The sequence below is a fragment of the Balaenoptera musculus genome, chromosome 8, assembly GCF_009873245.2.
Source record: "Balaenoptera musculus isolate JJ_BM4_2016_0621 chromosome 8, mBalMus1.pri.v3, whole genome shotgun sequence".
Lineage (NCBI taxonomy): Eukaryota > Metazoa > Chordata > Mammalia > Artiodactyla > Balaenopteridae > Balaenoptera > Balaenoptera musculus.
The window spans coordinates 109,780,997-109,801,625 of record NC_045792.1 but is presented as its reverse complement, the minus strand read 5'-3'; the positions used below and the strand labels follow the sequence as shown (position 1 = coordinate 109,801,625).

At 67.6% G+C, this 20,629-nt stretch overlaps 4 protein-coding genes across 17 annotated transcripts; 3 read left to right on the top strand and 1 right to left on the bottom strand.

Moving 5' to 3' along the window:
* Positions 1-825: 825 nt before the first annotated feature.
* Positions 826-5,863, top strand: PNPLA2 (patatin like phospholipase domain containing 2). Of its 2 annotated transcripts, XM_036862350.1 has the most exons (9): positions 826-1,152; positions 2,924-3,156; positions 3,239-3,304; positions 3,662-3,871; positions 4,109-4,169; positions 4,282-4,458; positions 4,580-4,712; positions 4,919-5,041; positions 5,133-5,863. In XM_036862350.1, exons 1-9 carry the CDS (start codon positions 966-968, stop codon positions 5,401-5,403), a joined length of 1,461 nt encoding a protein of 486 aa, XP_036718245.1. In that variant the 5' UTR covers positions 826-965; the 3' UTR covers positions 5,404-5,863. The 2 variants fall into 2 exon arrangements, with proteins under 2 accessions (XP_036718245.1, XP_036718246.1); XM_036862351.1 differs by lacking the exon at positions 3,239-3,304 and having other exon boundaries at positions 829-1,152.
* A 2,024-nt stretch (positions 5,864-7,887) lies between these two features.
* On the top strand, positions 7,888-12,135 carry CRACR2B (calcium release activated channel regulator 2B). 6 transcript variants are annotated; one of them, XM_036862347.1, is made up of 9 exons: positions 7,888-8,940; positions 9,019-9,130; positions 9,557-9,749; positions 10,189-10,335; positions 10,464-10,554; positions 10,695-10,787; positions 10,996-11,162; positions 11,390-11,461; positions 11,693-12,135. In XM_036862347.1, exons 1-9 carry the CDS (start codon positions 8,776-8,778, stop codon positions 11,871-11,873), a joined length of 1,221 nt encoding a protein of 406 aa, XP_036718242.1. In that variant the 5' UTR covers positions 7,888-8,775; the 3' UTR covers positions 11,874-12,135. The 6 variants fall into 6 exon arrangements, with proteins under 6 accessions (XP_036718242.1, XP_036718239.1, XP_036718241.1 ...); XM_036862344.1 differs by having other exon boundaries at positions 10,695-11,162; positions 11,643-12,135; XM_036862346.1 differs by having other exon boundaries at positions 7,888-9,130.
* An 846-nt stretch (positions 12,136-12,981) lies between these two features.
* CD151 (CD151 molecule (Raph blood group)) lies at positions 12,982-17,731 on the top strand. Of its 8 annotated transcripts, none has more exons than XM_036862367.1 (9): positions 12,982-13,155; positions 14,116-14,180; positions 15,018-15,102; positions 15,194-15,394; positions 15,750-15,824; positions 16,288-16,427; positions 16,530-16,688; positions 16,822-16,908; positions 16,993-17,731. In XM_036862367.1, the coding sequence occupies exons 3-9, from the start codon at positions 15,048-15,050 to the stop codon at positions 17,050-17,052; spliced, it is 777 nt and encodes a 258-aa protein (XP_036718262.1). In that variant the 5' UTR covers positions 12,982-13,155; positions 14,116-14,180; positions 15,018-15,047; the 3' UTR covers positions 17,053-17,731. The 8 variants fall into 8 exon arrangements, with proteins under 8 accessions (XP_036718262.1, XP_036718265.1, XP_036718264.1 ...); XM_036862370.1 differs by having other exon boundaries at positions 12,983-13,155; positions 15,194-15,385; XM_036862369.1 differs by having other exon boundaries at positions 12,983-13,155; positions 16,323-16,427.
* Positions 17,732-18,988: 1,257 nt separating this feature from the next.
* POLR2L (RNA polymerase II, I and III subunit L) lies at positions 18,989-20,564 on the bottom strand. The gene is made up of 2 exons (XM_036862375.1): positions 20,334-20,564; positions 18,989-19,264 (listed from the first exon to the last, which is right to left on the bottom strand). The coding sequence occupies exons 1-2, from the start codon at positions 20,426-20,428 to the stop codon at positions 19,156-19,158; spliced, it is 204 nt and encodes a 67-aa protein (XP_036718270.1). The 5' UTR covers positions 20,429-20,564; the 3' UTR covers positions 18,989-19,155.
* Between the last annotated feature and the right edge of the window lie 65 nt (positions 20,565-20,629).

Sequence of the window (20,629 nt, the reverse complement as noted above, 5' to 3'; positions counted from 1 at the left end):
AGCAGCTGGGGCAGGACGCAGGTCGAAGCCAGGTTAGTGCCAAGGTGGAGCTGGGCGCGTGGCGGGCAGGGCTGGGATGTCCGGTGTGGGTCTACCACGCCGGTGTTATCTCTAGAAGTTGTCTGTGTGTGATTCGCGTGCAGCTCTGTATGTTTATGGGTAAGTCTGTGGATGAGTCGGTGGGTCCTTCAGGTCCCTGACCCTCGGCGAGCTCCTCAGTGTCCTGGGTTGGTGTTGTAGGCTGACCCCCGAGGGAGGGGGCGGATGCTGCCCAGACAGCAGGGCCCTCCCCTCGTGGGTATCCAGCTCAGACTGCGGTCGTCCCGGACCTGAGCTCGACCATCCCCACACCCCTGGGCCACTTGGTGTCCCCTCCCGCCGTCGACGATGGCGGGGTGGGCACATGGGGAGGCAGCGGGAGGTCGAGGATGTGGACTCTCGTCCGGGCCTGGCCAGTGTCTTTGGCGGGGCCGCAGGTGTCGCGCCTCAGGGCCCAGTGGCCTGGACAGCGGGCAGCGGGGTGGGGGAGGTGAAGGGCAGAGGGTGGGGGAGGGGAAGGGCGGGGGGTGGGGGAGGGGAAGGGCGGGGGGGGGGGGGGGCCGGGGGCGGGGTCTCTGGGTCGAGACGGGCTTCCGGAGAGGGGCGTGGTCTCGGGGCCGGGCTTCGGCCTGGGTGGGGCCTCGGGGGCCAGGGACCGGGCTCCAGGGCCCGCCCCGAGGGCGCGGCCGTTCCCCGCGCGCCCCAATTGGGCCGCGCGTGCCGGCTCCGCCCCGCCCCCCGCTAAAATCACCGCCTCCGCCTCCTCCCCCGGCAGCTTCTCCAACTCCGCTGGCTGAGACCCCGAACTACAGTGACTGCGGGGCCGGCCGGCCGGCTCTGGCCCCGGCTCCAGAGCGAGCGGCGAGCGCGCGGCGCACAGCGAGGCCGGCCGCCCGCGGAGCCCGGGAGCCCGGCGGTCCGCCGCGATGTTCCCCAAGGAGACGACATGGAACATCTCGTTCGCAGGCTGCGGCTTCCTCGGTGTCTACCACATCGGCGTGGCCTCCTGCCTCTGCGAGCACGCGTCCTTCCTGGTGGCCAACGCCACGCACATCTACGGCGCCTCGGCCGGGGCGCTCACGGCCACGACGCTGGTCACCGGGGCCTGCCTGGGTGAGCGGGGCCGGCGGGGGCTGGCGTGTGCTCCTCGTGAGCGTGGAGGGCCCCGCTCCGTCCGCACAGAGCAGCGGGCTGGGCCGCGGGGGCCGTGCGGCTCTTGGGGTCTCTGCCCGGGACCCCGACCGAGGCTCCAATCCCGGACGCCGACGAGGGGCGGGGCCTGCCTTGTTTTGCTCCGACGGTGCCCGGGGATTGGGGTAGGGCCCTACGCGCCTCTGAGCGGAGGCTGCCGCCTAGGGCCCGCCCCTCGGGCGCAAAGGTTGGGGGGCGGGCAGGTGCAGCATGAGCTATTTCGTTGGAAAGAGAAAGCAGTTCGTGGGCGGGACCGCGAGAGTCGGGGGAGGGGCCTAGGCCGTCCTCCTGCCCCGGGCATCCGCCCGGGTGGCAGCGGTCACTGTCTCCTGGGGCTACGGCATTCCGGACTGCCATGGCCCCGGGGCTGGGAAAGGGTTGGCCTCTGAGGAGCGCGTCTGGGCACTGTGGTCTGGTGCCTCCCGAGGGACCCTAGAGGAGGAGCCGTCAGGTCAGGCCTGGGCCCGGCCAGCGCAAGCTCTCTGCCGCCCTCGCCTTCCTGGCGCCTGGGGCCCTCTGTGGACTGCGGCCAGACGTTTTTAACCACTCCGTGGGGTGAGAGGTGCTTTAGGACTGTGCAGCCCCGGAGTCGGCTTCCTCCACCCACACACTTCCGGCGGGCAGTGCGAGTGATGTTTACAGCACACGGAGTACCGCGGGAGTCCTGGGAATGCTGCCCGGCCCCCAGCCGACTAGGGCAGCCAAAGTAACAGAGGGGTCATTAGCTTCTGGAATGCCCTGCCCAGCAGGAGCCTGTCCAGTGTTCTCCTCTGCACCCTGCCGGTGACCTTTCCCCTGAGGAGGGTGGGGTGGAAGGAGCACAGCTCTACATTCTTGGGACCTGGGAATTCACCACTGTGGCCCTGCCCCTCCTACTCACGGAGGCTTTCAGGCAAGTGCTTCTCAGACCGCCGTGCTGGTCTCAGGTCCGTGGTACCTAGTTGAGGACATGGTCCCATGGCGCCTCCCCCACCCCACTCCCAAGAAACCTCTTTCTCACGGGTGGGAGTGGTCTTGGGCAGCTGGAGTCCCCACAACTTGGCAGGTGTTGGCGCCACTCTGCCCCACTCCTGACCTGGGGGATGGTCCTCGGCTTCTCCCCAAGGCCTTGCTGCTCCCTGACTATTCCTGGGCCTGCTCCCACCCTGGCTTTGTCCTAGGCCAGTGCCCACGGGCCCCCAAGAGAAATGTCGGGGGGTTGCTTGCTCTTGGCTGCAGTGGGATGCGAGCATGCTTCCCCAGGAGTGATGAGGCCCCACTACGTCCAACCTCACGCCCCTGGGCCTGTGGGACCCCTGGGCTGCACTGGGGTCGGTGCATCTGGATCTGGCCAAGCGGGTGAAGGCTGAGCCTGGTCAGAGTTGAGCCTCTGCCTTCTACCCTTCCCCGGGGTGGGGGCTGGGTGCCATGTCACGCCAGGCCCAGTGACTCACAGATCAGGGCGGGCAGTTGGGAAATACTGGGCAGAGGGTAAGCCGTGGCCCCAGCTGTCTGCCCTCCCAGGACCCCCTCTCTCCCCAGGAGCAGGTGGCAGAAGCCCCAGCTGTGGGCCAGGCTCCACGGTGGACGCTGAGACTCCTCTAGGGTAGAAAGGGGTGCCGAGAGTCTGTGCTGTGGACCCTGGGTCTGGAGCCCTGGGGAGTGTGCAAAGCCCAGGAGTGCCGGCCCCTGACCCTTGCCCCTGCTGCTCCAGGTGAGGCTGGTGCCAACATCATCGAGGTGTCGAAGGAGGCCCGGAAGCGGTTCTTGGGCCCACTGCACCCCTCCTTCAACCTGGTGAAGATCATCCGGGGCTGCCTGCTGAAGACCCTGCCTGCTGATGGCTACGAGCGCGCCAGTGGCCGCCTGGGCATCTCCCTGACCCGCGTCTCTGACGGCGAGAACGTCATTATAACCCACTTCAACTCCAAGGAGGAGCTCATCCAGGTGGGCCCTGGGGGCCACACTGGGGGTTCAGTAGGAACCCCAAAGCCCCTGCTCACTGTTCCCCTCTGTCCCTGCCCCATAGGCCAACGTCTGCAGCGCTTTCATCCCTGTGTACTGTGGCCTCATTCCTCCTTCCCTCCAGGGGGTAGTGAGTATCTCCTGGGCACCTTTCCTGGGTGACGAGAGTCGGCTCCTCTGTGGGCTGTGGGTCAGGGAGGCGGGGAGGAAGCCATCTGTGCCTCCCCACCCCAGCCCCTCACTCCTGCCACTGCCCGTTGCCTCACTTCCCCCAGAGTTACTCAAGAGCCAGGCCAGCCCTGCGCAGATGCACCTTTCCTGTGGCTGTTCCCCACCCCCCCACTGTCTGGCCATCTGCTCAGTGGCCAGTGCCCAGTGGGTGAAACGCCCAAATGAAATAGCCACTGGGGGGGGCCTGAGGCGGCTGGGGGGCAGCCCAACTCACCCTGCAGGCCTGTCCCCGTGTGACCCCGTGTCCCTGCCACAGCGCTACGTGGATGGCGGCATCTCAGACAACCTGCCGCTCTATGAGCTCAAGAACACCATCACAGTGTCCCCGTTCTCGGGCGAGAGTGACATCTGCCCACAGGACAGCTCCACCAACATCCACGAGCTCCGTGTCACCAACACCAGCATCCAGTTCAATCTGCGCAACCTCTACCGTCTCTCCAAGGCCCTGTTCCCGCCCGAGCCCCTGGTGAGACCAGACCTCCCCACCGGGCACCGGGGACAGCTCCCCGGGGGCCTCTCCTGGCTACGGCCCACACAACCTCTCCACTGGGGCAACCCATCCAGCCTCTGTCCAACCTGGATCTGGTCCTGAATCCAAGTTAGCTTGGAGTGGGGCGGGGTGGGGTGGTGGTTCAGGGACACTGGGGACTCTATCAGGCACGTCTGGCTCCTCTGCCCCAGTTTATGCATCCCCCTGCCTCAGGTGCTTCGAGAGATGTGCAAGCAGGGCTACAGGGATGGCCTGCGCTTCCTGCGGCGGAACGGTGCGTGGGGGCTGCCTGGGCAGCTGGGTGGGCTCTGCGTGGCCGTCCTCTGTGGGCCAGCTGGCCTCAGCCGTGCTGATCGCGTATCGGGTCCCCCCTGTCCCTGCCCCAGGCCTCCTGAACCGGCCCAACCCCTTGCTGGCGCTGCCTCCCACCCGCTCTCCTGCCCCCGAGGCTGAGGACACACAGGAGGCCGAGGTGGCCACGGAGAGGACCGGAGTGAAGGAGCACTTGCCGCCACCTGGGGAGGATCACATCCTGGAGCACCTGCCCTCGAGGCTCAACGAGGGTATGTGGGGTTGGCGGGAGAGGGGGGACCTGGCGGGACGGGGGGCAGAGGTGCAGAGGAGTCCTGGGCTCCACCTCCCTCCCCCACCGACCTCCTACCAACCTCCCTCCTGCACCCACAGCCCTGCTGGACGCCTGCATGGAACCCACAGACCTGCTGACCACGCTCTCCAACATGCTGCCCGTGCGTCTGGCCACGGCCATGATGGTGCCTTACACTCTGCCGCTGGAGAGCGCCGTGTCCTTTACCATCCGGTGCGGGGCAGGGGGAAGGGGTGCAGGGACCAACTCTGGATCATCCCCGGGTGGTGGGCACTCAGGGAAGAGAAAGGCGGCCGGTTTAAGGGGCTGCAGAGATGCCACGTCAGGGTCCCAGAAGCCAGGCACAGACGGAGGTGGGGTGGGGTGGGTGTGAGGTTTGGGCCACAGCCCCTGAGGCCATACCTTGTCCCCCGCCCCAGCTTGCTGGAGTGGCTGCCCGACGTTCCCGAGGACATCCGCTGGATGAAGGAGCAGACGGGCAGCATCTGCCAGTACCTGGTGATGCGCGCCAAGAGGAAGCTGGGCAGCCACCTGCCCTCCAGGTGAGCTCCTTGCTGCCATGTCCACCCCGGCCCGCAGCCTCCGGGGCCCCCACGAAAGCCCTCCCTCCCTCGGTCCTTTCCCCACCCGCAGGCTGTCGGAGCAGGTGGAGCTGCGCCGCACCCGGTCGCTGCCCTCCGTGCCACTGTCCTGTGCCGTCTACAGCGAGGCGCTGCCCAGCTGGATGCGCAACAGCCTGTCGCTGGGGGACGTGCTGGCGAAGTGGGAGGAGTGCCAGCGGCAGTTGCTGCTGGGCCTCTTCTGCACCAACGTGGCCTTTCCGCAGGACGCCCTGCGCATGCGCACCCCTGCCGGCGCGGCCCTCGCGCCCCCGCAGCACCCGCCCGGCTCGCCCCCTTGCTGAGAGCTGCCCGCTCGGCCTTGCCCGCCCCCGGCGCCGAGGGCCGGGCCCCCCAGCTTCCTTGCCCCGTGAGGCGGGGCCCCGGGGCCAGCTGAGCTCCCCCTCCGCGGCCTCTCTCCGTTCCCCCTGCAGAGTGAGGAGATGGGGGTCCCTCACGCTGCCCGAGGGGGCTTTGCTGTCAACCAACCACTAACTCGCTGCACTGAAGAGGGAGGGGAGTGGAGTAGCCCTCCCCTCGCAGAGGGTCCCCTGCCTGTGCCTTAACCTCCCCTTCCAGGCCCCGCCGCCCTGGGGGCTCCTGCATCTGCGGCCCCTGCCGACGCCCACACCCGCGAGTGCAGTATTACTCCTGAGAGCTTTGCCCCTGCTCCCCCCTCCACATTTTTCTCGTTTGGCTGAAGAATGTGTGTGAATTATTTATTTTTGCCAAAGCAGATGTAATAAATGCCATCGCTCAGCCTTACCTCCTTCACTCGTATGTGACGCCCCCGACCCCCGCCGCCCCCAGCTGACCCCCCCCAGTGTCCAGCCTCAGGCCAGTCCTTCCTGGGCTCCCGCTCTCCTCGAGCCTGGCACTCCGGCCCTGCCAGCCGGGCCTGGGACTCCCCCTCAAAGCACTGCGGGCTTCCTAGGCTGCAGCGCACTCCTCTGGCTGGGACCCTTGGGCACAGCTTTCCAAGGGCCAGCGGAAGTACTGGGGACCAAGATCCTTGCAAGATAAAAACGGAACTGTTCCGTTCTTACCAAGGTGGTATCTGCACCTCTGCTCCATGGTGCCTTGGGGGCGTGGGGCTGATTTCCCAAGCTGAGCGCTGGGGGCCTGCTCCACTGGGGGTGTTTGGCCCAAGGTTCTGTGGGTGGTGCGGGTCTTGCTCTTGTCACCAGGAGCCTCGTTCCTGGTGCACACACCTCGTTCCCCTGTCCCCCTCCCCCTCCACTGTGTCCCCAGTCTCCTGCCGGTATACAGGAGGGATCTGTGAATGTTGGGCGGGGCGAGGTCTGCGCCAAAGGGGGCTGGATCTTGTTCTGGGGGAGACGTGATTTCCTGAAGGCCTTCTCTGCCCTGCCTGGGCCATCTGAGGGGATGTAACCAGCCCTCCTTGGTGATCACAAGGGCACATGGGGTGACGGGCGCCTGAGCAGAGCTGGGCACTTGGCTGGTGGTCCAGAGCTGTTAGTCCTGCCAGGTTCAGCCGGCACCTGCCCTTCTGCCCTTTCCCCTCGAGGCATGGGGCGGCGGCAGTAGCCCCCAGCCAACAATAACGGTCGGTAGTGGGACTGCAGAACTGGGAGAGCCGGCTCAGCAGGTCCCCGTGCACCTGTGCCAGGGGCCACCCCCCCTTGGTCTCAAGGTCCTGTCCTATAGGCCCAACCTGTTCTAGTTCAGCAGGATCCCAGGCCCCTGAAGAGGCAGAGGCCTCCAGCCCCCCAGCGCTGCCGGGACAGCTCTGTGAGGCCAACCGCTCCAGGTGGGTGCCAGGCTGGGGCCGGGGAGGAGGACCCCTGGGAAGATGATGGGATTTTCTACCCCCCTCCTCCCCTGTAGGAAGGTCACACACAGGCCCCACCCAGAACCTTCTGGCAGCCCTACCCCAACAGGAACCTGAGTCAGGGCTATGCCCCCAAAGGAGTGCTTGGGGCACCTGCTGAGACGAGGACCTCCTGCTCCCCCCCCAGCCACTCACCCTCACACGCACAGGCATCTATGCCGCTGATTTAAGTACCATTTTCTTGTATAGTATACGTTTATTGTTTAAAAATGGAAAAAAAATTGGAGAAGTACAGGGAAGAAAGGAAAGTCACCCCACTTCTAGAGAAAACCATTGAAAATATTTTGGTCTATTTCCTGCCTTTTTCCTGCACACACTTTGGCGCCTTAAATCGGGATCCTCAGGACTGCCCCCCAACTTTGGCCCTGTGCAGGAAGGGTCCCCAGGGTCATCCCCCCACTATGCGCTCGGACTCTGCCAGGACAGACACTCGGGGGTCGGGCCGTATGCGGGGGGTGGGGGGGCGGGCTATGAGGCGAGCCCTGGGCCACCGGGGCAAGGCCGAGAGGCGGGGACACGGCGGCGGCTCCGCCCGGGCTGGCGCTGCCGGGGTCCCGGTGCCCGCAGGAGAACAGCCTAGTGTGTGGCAGGTGCGGTGGCGAAACTCGCAGGTAGGCGCCCGGCCCGTCCGCACGCCCGCATTGGCTCCGTCCTGTCACCGCAAGGCGCGCCGATCCCCGCGTGTCGTGGTCAGGGACTCCGGGGCCCCTTGGGGCACACACTGGCGGGGGCAGAGTGGGCTAGGCCCCAGGGTGCGGGGGCTCAGGCAGCCCTTCCCCCCGCTCCCCGGCCCGGCCACAGCGCAGCTTCCGGCTGGGATGGCCCCCCGGTCCCGTGGAGCCTGCCCGGGGAAGGCGACGGCATGAGGGGGAGATGTCTCCGCCCCTGTGGCCCCTCCTCTCGGCCTTCCTCAGACCTGCCCTCTTTGGAGGTCGCCTCCTGCATCCCCCAGGAATGGGTGGGGAGAGAGAATCACAGTCCTGGACTGGGGGGCGAGGACCCCAGGGTCCCAGGTGGGGGGCTGTCGCCACGCTGGGGGTTAGCTTTGGGAACTCTGGGGTCCAGGTGTCGTGGGAATGATAGGTGGTCTGATTAGGGGGCAGGGCGCCCCCATGGGGAGGGAGGCCAGTCTTGTGGAGAGCATAGTGCCAGCAGGAGGGCCTGTTAAGCTAGACTCTGGGCTTGTTCCTGACAAGGGCCACAGAAGGCATCGTGGCCCAGGCGGGACCCTGCACCTGCACCCCTTGGAGCCTGGTACTGGTGGGCGGGGCTGCAGGCAGGGAGGGAGGAGCTCACCCGCCTGCCAGCTGGCTGGAAGCAGGGCCCAGAGGCCCAGACTCAGAGGCTAAGGACTTAGCCGGGATTGGCTGATACCCCCACTGGCCCAGCCCGGTCTCCAGGCCCCAACTCCAGGACCTGTTCAGCTTCTCGGCAGCTGACCATTCTCTCACCCAAGCCCCCACCTCCTCATTTTCCATCACAAGATCTATAGCTGCCCCCCTGCCCCCTCCCCCCAGCACATCCTCTCCTGCACCGGCTGGCTCCCTGGGTGGCCCTGAGCCTGCAGGCTCCACCCATGCCACCTCGCGCCAGCCCCACCACCTGCAGTTGGGCCACACCTCCCCCAGCTGCCCCTCCTCTCTGGGCCTCCACCTTCCCATGGGGGCAGGGAGGCTCCTCTGCTCCCCACCGCTCCAGCTTAGCCCTCAGCCACCCTTGCCCCTCACCCTCTCTGCCTCCGCTTCTCCTCTCCCCTCATTTCTCAGTTCTGCTCAGGCCCTGACTTCTCTTTGGCTTCACAGCGCCCAAGGCTGAGACCCCCGCCATGGCCAGCCCCGGGAAGCCTGGGGCTGGGGAGGCCCAGGAGGAGGAGGGGTGGGATGAGGGGCGTGGCCCAGGGCCACTGGCAGCGACACTGGAGCAGGCCCAGGAGCTGTTTCTGCTGTGCGACAAGGAGGCCAAGGGCTTCATCACCCGGCACGACCTGCAGGTGAGCCCCCAGCCCCAAGAGGCCTTCCACCCCAGGGCAGACCTTGGCTACTCAGCCTTGCCATCCTTGCCCGGCCAGGGCCTGCAGAGCGACCTGCCCCTCACGCCCGAACAGCTGGAGGCTGTGTTCGAAAGTCTGGACCAGGCGCACACCGGCTTCCTCACCGCTCGGGAGTTCTGCCTTGGCCTGGGTGAGCCCGGCCCCTGAGCCCCACCCCCTACCCCACTGCTCAGACACCCTCCGCTGGGACATGTGGGACTCTCTGGGGCCCACAGCCCACATGGGTGGAAGCCCGTGCTTCTCCCTGGCCTCCCTCCAGAGCACAGGCCGGTGTCTGTACACTCAGGCACCACGGGAAGCCCCCCAGATGCTGTGGCATATGTGGAGATGACCTGCTCCCTGAGCCAAACCCAGGTGGGGCTGGGAGCCAGGCATGCCGCATTTTGGCCTGAGCCCAGCTGTCACCTCCCATTCCCAGGACAAGAATTGGACCAAAATAAGGAAGAAAAACAGGAAACTGGGCTCAGAGAAAGGGCAGGATATGCGGGGGGCGGGGGTGGGCTGGGCTGCGGGTGGTAAGCCACAGCCCGGTGATCTCTCCCTCCCATGCCCGCAGGGAAGTTGGTGGGGGTGGAGCCTGCCCCGGGTGCTCTGCCCTCCCAGGCTCCAGAGGAAACCTTTGAGGCGGGCTGGTCGGATGTGCAAGGCACCGGGGGCTCCCTGGAGGAGGAGGACGAGGAGGAGGAGGAGGAGGAGGAGAGATTCTGCTCTGCACTGGTGCAGCTGGGGGTGGCCCGGGTCCTGGGCGAGTGAGTCGGTGCTGGCCCGGGTCCCATCACCCTCACGTCCACCTGCATGCTGCCTGTCCGCGTCGCCTGCGTGTCTGTTCCCAGGCAGGGTCCCTAGGCCGGGTCTGGGCCGGTCCTTCCCTCTCAGCTGCAGCTACTGCGTGCCGGGCGTGATTTCCCACAGAATTTGCATTTCAGGAGGCAGCAGCCAGGGCTGCGCCCAGCACAGGCACAGCCCTGTGTACACAAGGACACAACCCCACGCACACACACCTCCTGGCCACACAAGCCCCGCACAGGCACAGACCCCCGCAGGGGTGAAAGCACCCAGGAGAGGGATGCCCTGCTTGTGCAAGACTACGGGGGCCTCTGGGGGCTTCTTACCCTGCAGGGTGGGGAGTCCCCGCTTCAGCTTCAGCCTCTGCCCTCCCCACCCACCCACCCCTACCCCCACCCCCAGGCAGCGGGCAATTCGGACCCTCTGGACCCAGCTGCAGCGTGAGCGACCCGAACTGCTGGGCTCCTTCGAGGACGTTCTGATGCGGGCGTCGGCCTGCCTGGAGGAAGCGGCCCGAGAGCGGGAGGGCCTGGAGCAGGCGCTGCGGCGGTGAGGGCTGGCGGGCTGGGGGCGGCCTGAGGGCCAGGTGGAGGGGTTCTGCGAGGTGGTAGAGGCGGGGCCGAGGGCTGTACTGTTGGCAGGTTCTAAGCAGCTGTCTCACCCCCGGTTTCCCGAAGGCGGGAGAGCGAGCACGAGAGGGAGGTGCGATGTCTGTACGAAGATATGGAGCAGCAACTTCGCGAGCAGCGCCAGCGCCTGCGGAGTCAGGTGGGCCCGCAGCGCCGCCCCGCGCCCAGCCCAACCCCGGACGCGCGGGCCTCCCCGGCCCCGCCTTCTCCGAAGTGGTCCCACCCGCGCCCCTGCCGCTCCGCCGCCCGCGGGGGCTCAGGTGTCCCCGCCCATCCTAGGACGTCCCCCGGGAGGAGCGGAGAGGCCGCCTAGAGCTGGAGCTGCAGAGTCGCGAGCAGGAGCTGGAACGCGCGGGCCTGCGGCAGCGGGAGGTGAGCGGCTGCCGGGCGGTCCCGGCCGGGAGGCGTGCACAGCGGTCCAGCCCAGGCCCCATCCTCACCGTCCCCCATGCACTCCCCGGCGTCCTTGAGGCCCTTGGGCCTATGTTCCCAGCCCCGGAATTGTTGGGAGTCAGGGGCAAACGCAGCATCCCGGGGACGTGGGGGGGTTCTCTCCAGCCTCGATCCCCCCACACCCCAGTTGGAACAGCAACTGCAGGCCCGGACCACCGAGCAGCTGGAGGCGCAGGCGCAGAACGCCCAGCTGTGGCTGGCCAACGAGGCGCTGCGGGCGCAACTGGAAGTGGCGCAAGAGCAGCTCCGCAGACTGGAGAGCGACTTGCTGGGCCGTCGGGAGCAAACCCAACGGTGCCGGGGGTGGGGGGGTGGGAAGGTGGGGGGCGGGGCTGGGGCGGGCACTCAGGGGCGGACCCTCAGGGGCGGACCCCGAGAAGGGTCGCGCTTGGAGCTCAGGGCTTCCATCCCCCCCTGTCCCAGCCCCGCCTCCAGGGTCTCCGTGGGGCAGGGTCCTCCAGGGGGTCGTGGGGCACCCCGAGGAGCCTCCCTGCACCCAAATCACCACCTCCGTCCTGCAGAGACGTGGTCGCGGTCTCGAGGAACATGCAGAAAGAGAAGCTCAGCCTCCTGCGGCAACTGGAACTGCTCAGGTGCGTCAGGAAGGGGTCAGCGCAGCTCCTAGCTCCCAAACAGTCCTGCTCACTGCCCCATCCCACTGCGAGGAAGTCCTTCCTTGTGTCTGCCCTCCATCCCTCATGCTGCAGCCCCAGACAGACACCTCTCTTCTGGTCTGAGAGAGCACCAGAGCCCGTGCCTGCATTCCCCACCTAGGAATGCTGCCTCTTGAGACCTCTCAGAGCCCTTGGACTCCTATTCCTCAGGGAGCTGAACACGAGGCTACGAGACGAGAAGGACGTCTGTGAGGCCAAGCGGCTGGGCAGTGGCCGCAGGAAGGCTCTGACCACGGCCCCGCTGCTGGGGCCCGCCTGCTGCTGCTGCTGTTGTAGTAGCTGGGCTCGCCCCCCCAGACGCGGCTCTGGCCACCTTCCCAGTGCCCGCTGACCAGCCCGAGTGACTCACTGGGCGTTACTTGGTTACTCGGAGAAGCTGCCCCTTGAAGGCGACTCCTCGTGGCTGGGGGCTGCCCATCCAGGACGTGGGCTCTACCCAGTAGGCTGCCTGGCCTGCCTGACTTGCAGACGTGAAGGAACTAATCCTGGGTGGTCAGGGTCTCACCGTGCCTCCCTGCCAGTCCTCACCCTACCCCCATCCCATCAAATCCAGCAGAAGACCCCCTCTTCCAAATAAAGTCCACTGACTTCGACCTCCTCGGCCTCCTGTGTGTGTGGGAGCCACAACATTTGAGAGGTACACGCATGAGGTTTCCATCGTCCACGCGTGTCCCCGGTCATGTCCCCAAGCCCTCACTGTCCGTCAAAGCTGTAGGAACCAAGGGACTGAGGCCACTGACTCCCAGGAAGCAGCAGGCGGGGTTCCCTGCCCGCCCCCAGCCTCAGTCAGCCAACCCCTCCCCATGCCAGTCCTCACACAGTCCTGGGTGGGCTAGCTCAGCCCACTGGAGTCCTGAGTGGAGGTGCCGGCGGTAGGCCTGAGCTGTCCCCCGTGCCCCTCCGCCCTGCCAGCGCGAGCCTCGGGCAGGGAGCTGGGGATGAGTGCTGCCCACTGGCCACGGAGAGCCGCTCCCAGCGACTGTGCCGCCTCAGGGCCCGCCTGGGACTCCCCTTCCCCTTCTACTCCCGCTCTCAGCTCCCCAGCGCAGCGGGTCGGCAGCCTCTGCCCTCTCTGCTTCACCTCCCCCCATCACTCCCAGGCGATGCCCTCCAAACTGGATTCTCTCTCACACTGACCCCAGGCCTCCCCTCCAGGCCGTCCTCCCAACGGCGCCCAGAGAGACTCCTGTCTGCATCTGACCGCACCTCCAGAGCCTCCCCCCAGGCCCGCATCTGTTCCGTCGACTCCTGCAGCCTCCCGCCGCGCCCCCAGCGCAGCTCCTCCCGAGGGCATGGGCCGGCGGGGCTGTGGGCGCCCCCTGGCCGGAGCCCGCCCGGCCCCCGCCGCCTCGGGCGGACCCCCGGGCCCGCCCCCGCTGGTGTTCCGCCCGCTCGCGCCGAGCGCTGTTCTGACCTGCCCCGCGTCGCGGCCGTGGGCGGGGCCTCCGGGCCCGGGGCGGGGCCCTGAGCGGCCCGGCGCGTCTCGCTCGCAAGCCCCCGGTCGGTCGCGCATTCTCCGCGATCCGAGCGGCCGCCGCCTGCGCCGCCGCCGCCGCCGCCGCCGCCGCCGCCGCCGCCGCCGCCGCCGCCGGCCCGACTCGGACGCGTGGCCGGTGAGTGCACCGCCCGGCCCGGCCCGGCCCGGCCGGGAGAAGCTGCGCGCCTGGCGGCCCTGCAGGCCGCTTCCGGAGGGAGGCGGGCGCCCGGAGGCCGGGCGGGCAGAGGGTCCGCCGGGCGAGGGCGAGGCCGAGGCGCCTCCCGGGTCTCCGGACGGGCCTGGCGGCCCCTTCCGGCCAAGAGCTCCTCCCGAGCACCCCGCTCACTGTGCGCAGACACCGGTGCCCTCCCCTCCGCCCGGTGCGAGTGGGCGGGCCGTTCGCCTCGCCCGGGCGTGGGGGGCGGCGGCGGCGGCGGTGACTTCATCGCGAATTCCTCACGCGGCCTGGCTGGAGCCGAGTCGGGGTCCCCCACCTTGGGCCCGGTTGGGCTGCGGGGGACGTGGGTGGGGCGGCTCTGTCCCGGGCCGCGGGAGCTATTTCTGGCCGGCCCTTTCCCTTGGGGATCATCTCCGCCAAGCACTCCCGGAAAGAGGGGCCCCTCCTCAGCCGGTCGCCCGCGGGCGGGCCGTGGGGGCCGGACCTGTGTCTGGAAGCAGCCTCCCCGGGAGGCCTGGGACCCCAGGGCAGGCCCAGGTCTGCGGCACGTGGGGCTTCCACACCCCGTCTGTGTTAGCGGTCTGCGCCTCTTTTTCTTTTCAGGCTGCAGCTACTGCTGCTTGGTGGGGGAAGGGGCAGTGACAGGCCTGGTGCCAAGGCTCAGGGTGGGGGCCTGGAGAAGGCGTGCGGTCACTCCCAGGATCGGACTGTCCAGAAACGTCCTCTGCCCTGCCCCGCTGTGCCCCAGACCAAAATACCGGGCCTGGCCGCTCCCCTCTCAGCCACGGGCAGGGGGTGGACGCTGCCTGCTCTGGAAGGCCAGCTCGGGTCCAGTGCCTGGGTCGGCCAGAAAGAGGGGTGGCGGGATCCTGACCATCCAGGTTGAGCCAGACCTGTGACCTGTCCCTGCCCTTCTAGCGGAGGCTCCTTGGGCGGGAACTTCCATCTGCCTGCCTTACAGACAAGACATCCCCACCAGCCAGGTGAGTGCTGGGCGGGGTGGATAGAAGTCTGGCTCTGGGAGGCACTGTGTCTGTCTGGAAACATGGCCCTGGGCGCTCAGCTGTCATCTGTGTCCCACAGCCACTCCCCCCACAATGCAGACACCCCAGAGCAGAGTGGGTGGGGTGGCGCTGGGGTGCCTCTGGGGAGGAGCACAGCCGGTAGCTCCACTTCTCCCTGGGGTCGGTGTGGCTGTCCCCATTCCCGTAATGAGGACCAGCACAGGAAGCACCCCCCAGGTCTGGGCGGGTGTGTGTCTGCCAGCTCCACTTGCCCCCGCTGGGAGGAAGGAAGGCCTGTCCTTTCACAGAGCCCTGAGGGGCTTTCCTAAGGCCTCGGGACTAGGCTAGCGAGGGGCAGGTCGGTCCATCTTTGAGCGGCCTCCTCCCCCCCAGCAGCCGGTGGGTTCCTGCCAGCCTGTGACGTGGGGCCCGGGGAATGCTTGGGGCGGGGTGGGGAGCCTGCATGAGCTCACCCCGAGGTGCCTGCTGGGGCTTCCTACCCTGGCTGCCAGAGGGGTGAGTCAGCCCGTGATGGTTGGGGGTCCTCCAGGCCCCCCCGCACCGTGCTTGGGCTCTGGTCAGGGAAGCCTGGCCCCTCGGCCTTCAGCTAGGCTGTGGGCACCCCATCTGCCCTCGCTGCAGTGGGGGTGGAGGCTCCTGAGCGGCCTTCGCAGGAAGTGTCCTGGTTGCCCTGGACATTCTCCCAGAGCCTTCACCCGGGCAGGCAGTTGGCTTGGCCCCACCCTGGGGCTGGTCTGGACATCTGTGTCCCCTCCTTCTGTCCCCGCTGGTGTCTGGCCGTCCTCCCTGCCCCAGGATGGGCGAGTTCGGCGAGAAGACCACGACATGTGGCACCATCTGCCTCAAGTACCTGCTCTTCACCTTCAACTGCTGCTTCTGGGTGAGGCACCCCCTTCCCCAGCCTCGAGAGGAGCCTGGCCTGGGGCTCAGACCTGGGGCCAGGTGTGGTGACCGGTGTGCACTGCCCACAGCTGGCTGGTCTGGCCGTCATGGCCGTGGGCATCTGGACACTGGCCCTCAAGAGCGACTACATCAGCCTGCTGGCCTCGGGCACCTACCTGGCCACAGCCTACATCCTGGTGGTGGCGGGCGTTGTCGTCATGGTGACTGGGGTTCTGGGCTGCTGCGCCACCTTCAAGGAGCGGAGGGACCTGCTGCGTCTGGTCAGCAGGGTGTGGCTGGCACTGGGGGCGGGGGTGGGGCTGCGGGTACCTGCCAGGGCTCCCTGCCAGGCTGCCGGGGGCTGGCTCTGGGTCCCTTAGGAGGGACTGATGGGGGTCGAGTGTGACACCGCAGGATAGACTCTGCTGTGCTCACCTGGGGGGCGTCCCTTCCCACCTGCCCAGTCCTGTGGGTCCCCACATCCCAGCCGGGCCAGCGGAGGGAAGACACCTGAGAGAGAGCATCAGGGGTCCTGGCGGTCCCCCAGCCCTCACCTGCTCCGTCGTGCCTGGGCCCGGGGAGTCCTCACGGACCGGGGGTGTCCGTGTCCCACCCCATCTCACTGGGCCCTGCCCCTCCCCCCAGTACTTCATCCTGCTCCTCATCATCTTTCTGCTGGAGATCATTGCGGGAGTCCTGGCCTATGTCTACTACCAGCAGGTGAGGGGCTCAGACAGGCCGTGAGGCGACGTGGACGTGCACGGGCACACACAGGGACACGCACGTGCAGCAAGATGGATACGCACACGCAGGCGACGTGTACACACACACGGGGACACAGACACCCACACACGGGGACACACACATACACAGGCAAGGCGCGCACATGCACACAGGACCCCACAGGCTCCAGCGCTGAGCATCGTGTCATCACGCCCTGGAGGTGGGGACTGGGTCCTAGGGGGAGGGTGGATCACGGGGATGGACAGCCTGCCCGCAGCACCCAAGCTGCCTGCTTGGGGGCCCTGGCAGGGGAGGCAGGTGTCCACGGGATCTGGAGCGCCCTCCCTTCCCGCGACCCTCCCCATGGCCATCTGAGCCATGCGTCTGACCCCAGCCCTGACCCTGCGCCTCTCTCCCGTCTGTGCCCACTCCCATTCTGCCCCACCTTGGAGAGTCTTAGACTTTGTGGCTGAAGCTGTCACCCCCTCACCCCAGCTGAATGCAGAGCTCAAGGAGAACCTGAAGGACACCATGACCAAGCGGTACCATCAGCTGGGCCACGAGGGCGTGACCAGCGCTGTGGACAAGCTGCAGCAGGAGGTGGGTGGGTGGCGCAGGGAGGCACCTCCCCAGACGTGTGCGGGAGCCCCAGCCGCAGGGGCGGGCGGTCAGGGCTCAGGCTGGGCCGTGTTCTCGCTGCAGTTCCACTGCTGTGGCAGCAACAACTCGCAGGACTGGCGGGACAGCGAGTGGATCCGCTCGGGCGAGGCAGGCGGCCGCGTGGTCCCCGACAGCTGCTGCAAGACCGTGGTGGCCGGCTGCGGGCAGCGCGACCACGCCTCCAACATCTACAAGGTGGAGGTAGGCCGGCGGGGGCCTGCTGAGACGCCCAGGGCCCTGGTGCCCGGGATGCTGGGGGCTGGTGTGGCCCGACACCCGAGGGGGCCGGACGACTTGCTGCCTTCAGCGCACACCCCCTGCCCCGCTCCCGCAGGGCGGCTGCATCACCAAGCTGGAGACCTTCATCCAGGAGCACCTGAGGATCATCGGGGCCGTGGGCCTCGGCATCGCCTGTGTGCAGGTGCGGGCACGGCAGGGCGGGCCGGCGGGTGCCGGGACGCGAGGTGCTGGCGGCCACGTCTGCTCATGCTGGCCCCGTGCTCAGGTGTTCGGCATGATCTTCACGTGCTGCCTGTACAAGAGCCTGAAGCTGGAGCACTACTGACCCTGCCCGCGGGCCGGCCCTCCGTGTGCGCTGCAGCATCTCGCGTGCGCTGACTACTGACGGCCAGAGAGCTGCGGTCCAGGACGTGGCTCCGCCCCTCGCCTGCCAGGGTCTCCCCCTGGTGTTCTCGTGGCTGGGCCCCCCACCCGCACCGTGCCATCACCGTGACCTCTGGGGACCCCCAAATCCCAGAGGCAGCTTCAAGTGCCTTTAGCTGCACACCAAAGTCCCAAGGCCTGGGGTCGGCCCCGCCTGTCTGCCTGTCTGCTGGGCTGGGTGGGTGCGGGCCGGGGTCGTGGCCTCGGGTTGCTCCCTGAGGCCTGGGTTCGGTCAGAGGGGCCGAGTTGGGCAGAAATGGGCTGGCCCAGCGGGGAGCCCCGTGTGCCTGTCCCCAGGCCCCTCAGGTACTGGGGGCTTCTCCTCAAGCAAGCCACCTCCAGCCCCTGGGGAAAACCAAGCAAGAGTTCTCCCGGGCCAAGCCTCTGCCGCTCCCCCTGCTGTGTTCTCGCTGCTCTCACCACCATCTAAAGGCCTCGTATCACTAGTTCACTGTTGTCACCTCTTCCCCGGAGGCAGGCGTCCTGCGCGTTTTATTCACTGCCGCCTGACGATGCCTAGGACTGCTCCTGCTGTGTGGTAGGTGCCCAATAAACATCTGTGGAACGGATGGCTGAACTTACTACGGTGGTGACAGACAGTTCTGGTCCCCAGGGCCGTCACGTCCGGCAGAGTGGACAGACCCCCCCCCCCAGGGCCACAACAGAGGACAGGGGGCCAGCTGTGGGCCAAGGGGACTCAAGGAAGAGGTGGCTGGGGACAGGCCTTGATGCAGCACCTCAGCCGTTCTCTGATGCAAAGCTGGTGGTGTGGCCAGAGCCCCAGAGGAAGTGGGGCTAGACCTCGGGGAGTAGCCGGGGCTGCTTGTGGTTTCCAGGGGCCTTTCTGGCCACGGCGCAGGAATCAGGAACGGGAGGTGCTGGGGCTGCTGTCTCAGGAGCGACTCCGGGCCATGTCTGGCAGGACGTGTGCTGGCAGTGGGAGCCGGGGCCGGAAGGGGCGCTGGGCCTGGAGTGGCAGCCAGGGCGTGGCCCTCGTGCCCTGTCGCCCAGGGGCCGCCCAGCTCCTCACACCATTGCGCAGACCCCATCTCCCGCCCGTGGTCCCCTCACCCGCATTCAGGGGACCCTGCTTCAGGCGTCCAGGCAGCTGGGCCAGCCCTGAGGAAGGTGCCCGGGGAAGGGTGCCTCCCTCCCTAACTGCACGGCCCTGCCCCCTGCCTGCTGCAGGGCACCAGGGCCTGTCTGACCCCCGCCAAGGCGGCAGCTTCCCGTTCTGAGCCTCAGCCTGAGCCGCAACAGGACAGAGACCCCCGAGAGACAGCTCTCTGGCTGGTTCACAGGGTGGCAAGTCAGTGCCTGGGGCACCGAGAGCCCGTCCAGCCCAGATGGCCAGCAGAGCCTCCTCAGGGCCCCTCCACCCGCTGTGGGGATCTCAGGGCTGTCTGTGGAGGGGGGCGGGCTGCTGGCCTTGGGTGCAGCCTGGAAGCTGCTGGCAGCAGCACCCTCAAGATGGGCGTCTGTGCCCACAGCGGGCACTCTACTCAGAGCTCAGAAGACCTCGAGGTTCTTTAGACACCGGGCGGGGGTGGGGGGGGAGGAGGTGAGGGCCTCTGTCCTCAGCCTAAAGGGCGCCCGGAACACCGCTGTGGGGACGCCAGTGCCCCCGTGCCCCCAACCCAAGCACTCCCGACATCTGTGCCTTGTGCCTTGTGTGGAGCCGAGTGCAAGCCCTGGAGGAAAGCAGCCCCAGGCTGAGCGCTTCCGTGGGGATGGCCCTCCCTCCTCCCAGGCTGTGAGGGCCGCACCTACCCCCAGGCGGCCTCATGCTCGAGGCAGGACACAGGAACGGGCGCCGGGGAGTCCCACAGAGCCAGGCCAACTGTCAGGACCTCCTTCTGGCCCTCAAAAACATTTACTGGATGGTTCTTTCCAGAGAGGGAGACCCATGCCAACAGGGCCATGGGCGCGCGGGCGGGCCTTGCTTCCGGCTCCCCACACCTCCAGGGAACGAGCCGTGGGCGAGACGCGGCCTGCCGGGCCGGGGTCACTTCTCCAGGGGCGCGTAGTTGAGCAGCTTCTCGATCAGGTCCACGTGGGCCAGCAGCATGCGGCGGCAGCAGTAGCGCTTCAGGCCCAGCGCATCCAGGGCGTCCCTGAGGGCGAGGAGAAAGCTGGCTGCAGCCTGTTCGTCCTGGCAGATGGAGGACCTTGCCTCGGCTGCAGCAAGCCCTGCTCAGCTGCCGTGGGCTCTGCTCCCCATGTCGGGGAGGGAGACACCTCTCTCATTTTCCAGAGATGCCGCCCGTCACCCTCAAGGCTTCTGGTGTGCAGACAACGCGGTGGCTTGGGAAAGGGGAGGCCAGGTCGGGTGGCCCCTGCTTGGGGCATCCTGGGGAGGGGTCCCGTACAGGCTGCCAGCATTCACTTGCACTCTGGTCATTTGAGCAGCCTCCTCGGAACCTGGCGCAAATACTAAGGCCATCCATCGCTTCCCCATTCATCCGACACACTTGCACTAAGAGCCTACGCCTCCCTGGCACACCCTGGGACCCAGAGGTTCAAATGTGATGAGGATGGGGCTGTCCACACAGGGGCCCAAGGTCAGACTCTAGTCCAGGGTAGAGACTCAGACAGGCACGGTGGTAACTGCAGTGCTAAGGAGTAAGTAAGCACAGAAGAGGGACCCCCACGATAGCCTGATGATGAGGCCTATGTGGTCAGGAAGCGTGTCCTATGTCCTAAAAAAAGCCAGTGAGTCTGCAGCACACGGGGGTGGGCCTAACAGCGGGGAGAAGAAGTTAGGGAGCAGGTGGACAGAGGCGGCTGAGGGCTTATTTGCCGTGGAGGCGGCGAGACTCGCCAGGATACCTAGGAGTCCCCAGACAGCAGCAGCTTGACGCCCGACTCCCTCCCCTCCCCAAACTAAGGGGGCGGGGGGGGGCGCTTTCCTGAGAGCAGATCCGGAGAACAGGGATGGAAAAGACTCCGGGACTGAAAGCTCCCCCGCCCAGGGTCACCTGGAATCTGATGTGAGTAGCCCCCGCCCCCGCCCTGCAGACTGGGACCCCCCGACACCGGCCCGACACACCGACCCCGCGGGCCGGGACCCGTCCCCCCAGGCCCCTCAGGCCGGGACCCACCCCCCCTGCCCCGCAGGCTGGCGGCCCGGGGAGAGCTTCCCGACCGCGCTGGAGGCCCTCCCAGGCCGGCCCGGCGCCTCACCCCTCGGTGTACTCGGCCTGCAGCAGCCCCAGGTAGGCCTCCCACTTGTTGCCGACGATCTTGCCGCACGTGAAGCAGCGCACAGGGATGATCATGGCGGCACCGCAGCAGTCAGCAGCCAAACTCCTCGATCCTGCGGCGCTTCCGCCCTCGGCTCCAGCCCCGCCCCGGGCGCGCCCATGGCGCGGGGGGTCCCCGGCCGTCCGCCCTCCCTGGTGCCGTTGGCATCCGCTTTTCTCCGCGACGAGTTTCCGAGGCCCGTGCGGCCGCGGCAGGAGCAGGCGGCGCCCCCCGCC

What these genes read in the sequence shown, in the direction of transcription:
- CRACR2B (XM_036862343.1), top strand. Translation starts at nt 8,776, where the DNA reads ATGGCCAGCCCCGGGAAGCCTGGGGCTGGGGAGGCCCAGGAGGAGGAG. An exon ending in GTGGCCCGGGTCCTGGGCGA is followed by an intron (nt 9,750 to 10,188) that starts GTGAGTCGGTGC and finishes CCCCACCCCCAG; the next exon opens with GCAGCGGGCAATTCGGACCC. An exon ending in GCCAGCGCCTGCGGAGTCAG is followed by an intron (nt 10,555 to 10,694) that starts GTGGGCCCGCAG and finishes CGCCCATCCTAG; the next exon opens with GACGTCCCCCGGGAGGAGCG.
- PNPLA2 (XM_036862350.1), top strand. Translation starts at nt 966, where the DNA reads ATGTTCCCCAAGGAGACGACATGGAACATCTCGTTCGCAGGCTGCGGC. An exon ending in CCAAGGAGGAGCTCATCCAG is followed by an intron (nt 3,157 to 3,238) that starts GTGGGCCCTGGG and finishes CCTGCCCCATAG; the next exon opens with GCCAACGTCTGCAGCGCTTT. An exon ending in GGCAGCCACCTGCCCTCCAG is followed by an intron (nt 5,042 to 5,132) that starts GTGAGCTCCTTG and finishes CCCCACCCGCAG; the next exon opens with GCTGTCGGAGCAGGTGGAGC.
- POLR2L (XM_036862375.1), bottom strand. Translation starts at nt 20,428, where the DNA reads ATGATCATCCCTGTGCGCTGCTTCACGTGCGGCAAGATCGTCGGCAAC. An exon ending in CAGGCCGAGTACACCGAGGG is followed by an intron (nt 19,265 to 20,333) that starts GTGAGGCGCCGG and finishes CCTCGCCCTCAG; the next exon opens with GGACGCCCTGGATGCGCTGG.
- CD151 (XM_036862365.1), top strand. Translation starts at nt 15,048, where the DNA reads ATGTGGCACCATCTGCCTCAAGTACCTGCTCTTCACCTTCAACTGCTG. An exon ending in CCTATGTCTACTACCAGCAG is followed by an intron (nt 15,825 to 16,322) that starts GTGAGGGGCTCA and finishes CCCTCACCCCAG; the next exon opens with CTGAATGCAGAGCTCAAGGA. An exon ending in TCGGCATCGCCTGTGTGCAG is followed by an intron (nt 16,909 to 16,992) that starts GTGCGGGCACGG and finishes CCCCGTGCTCAG; the next exon opens with GTGTTCGGCATGATCTTCAC.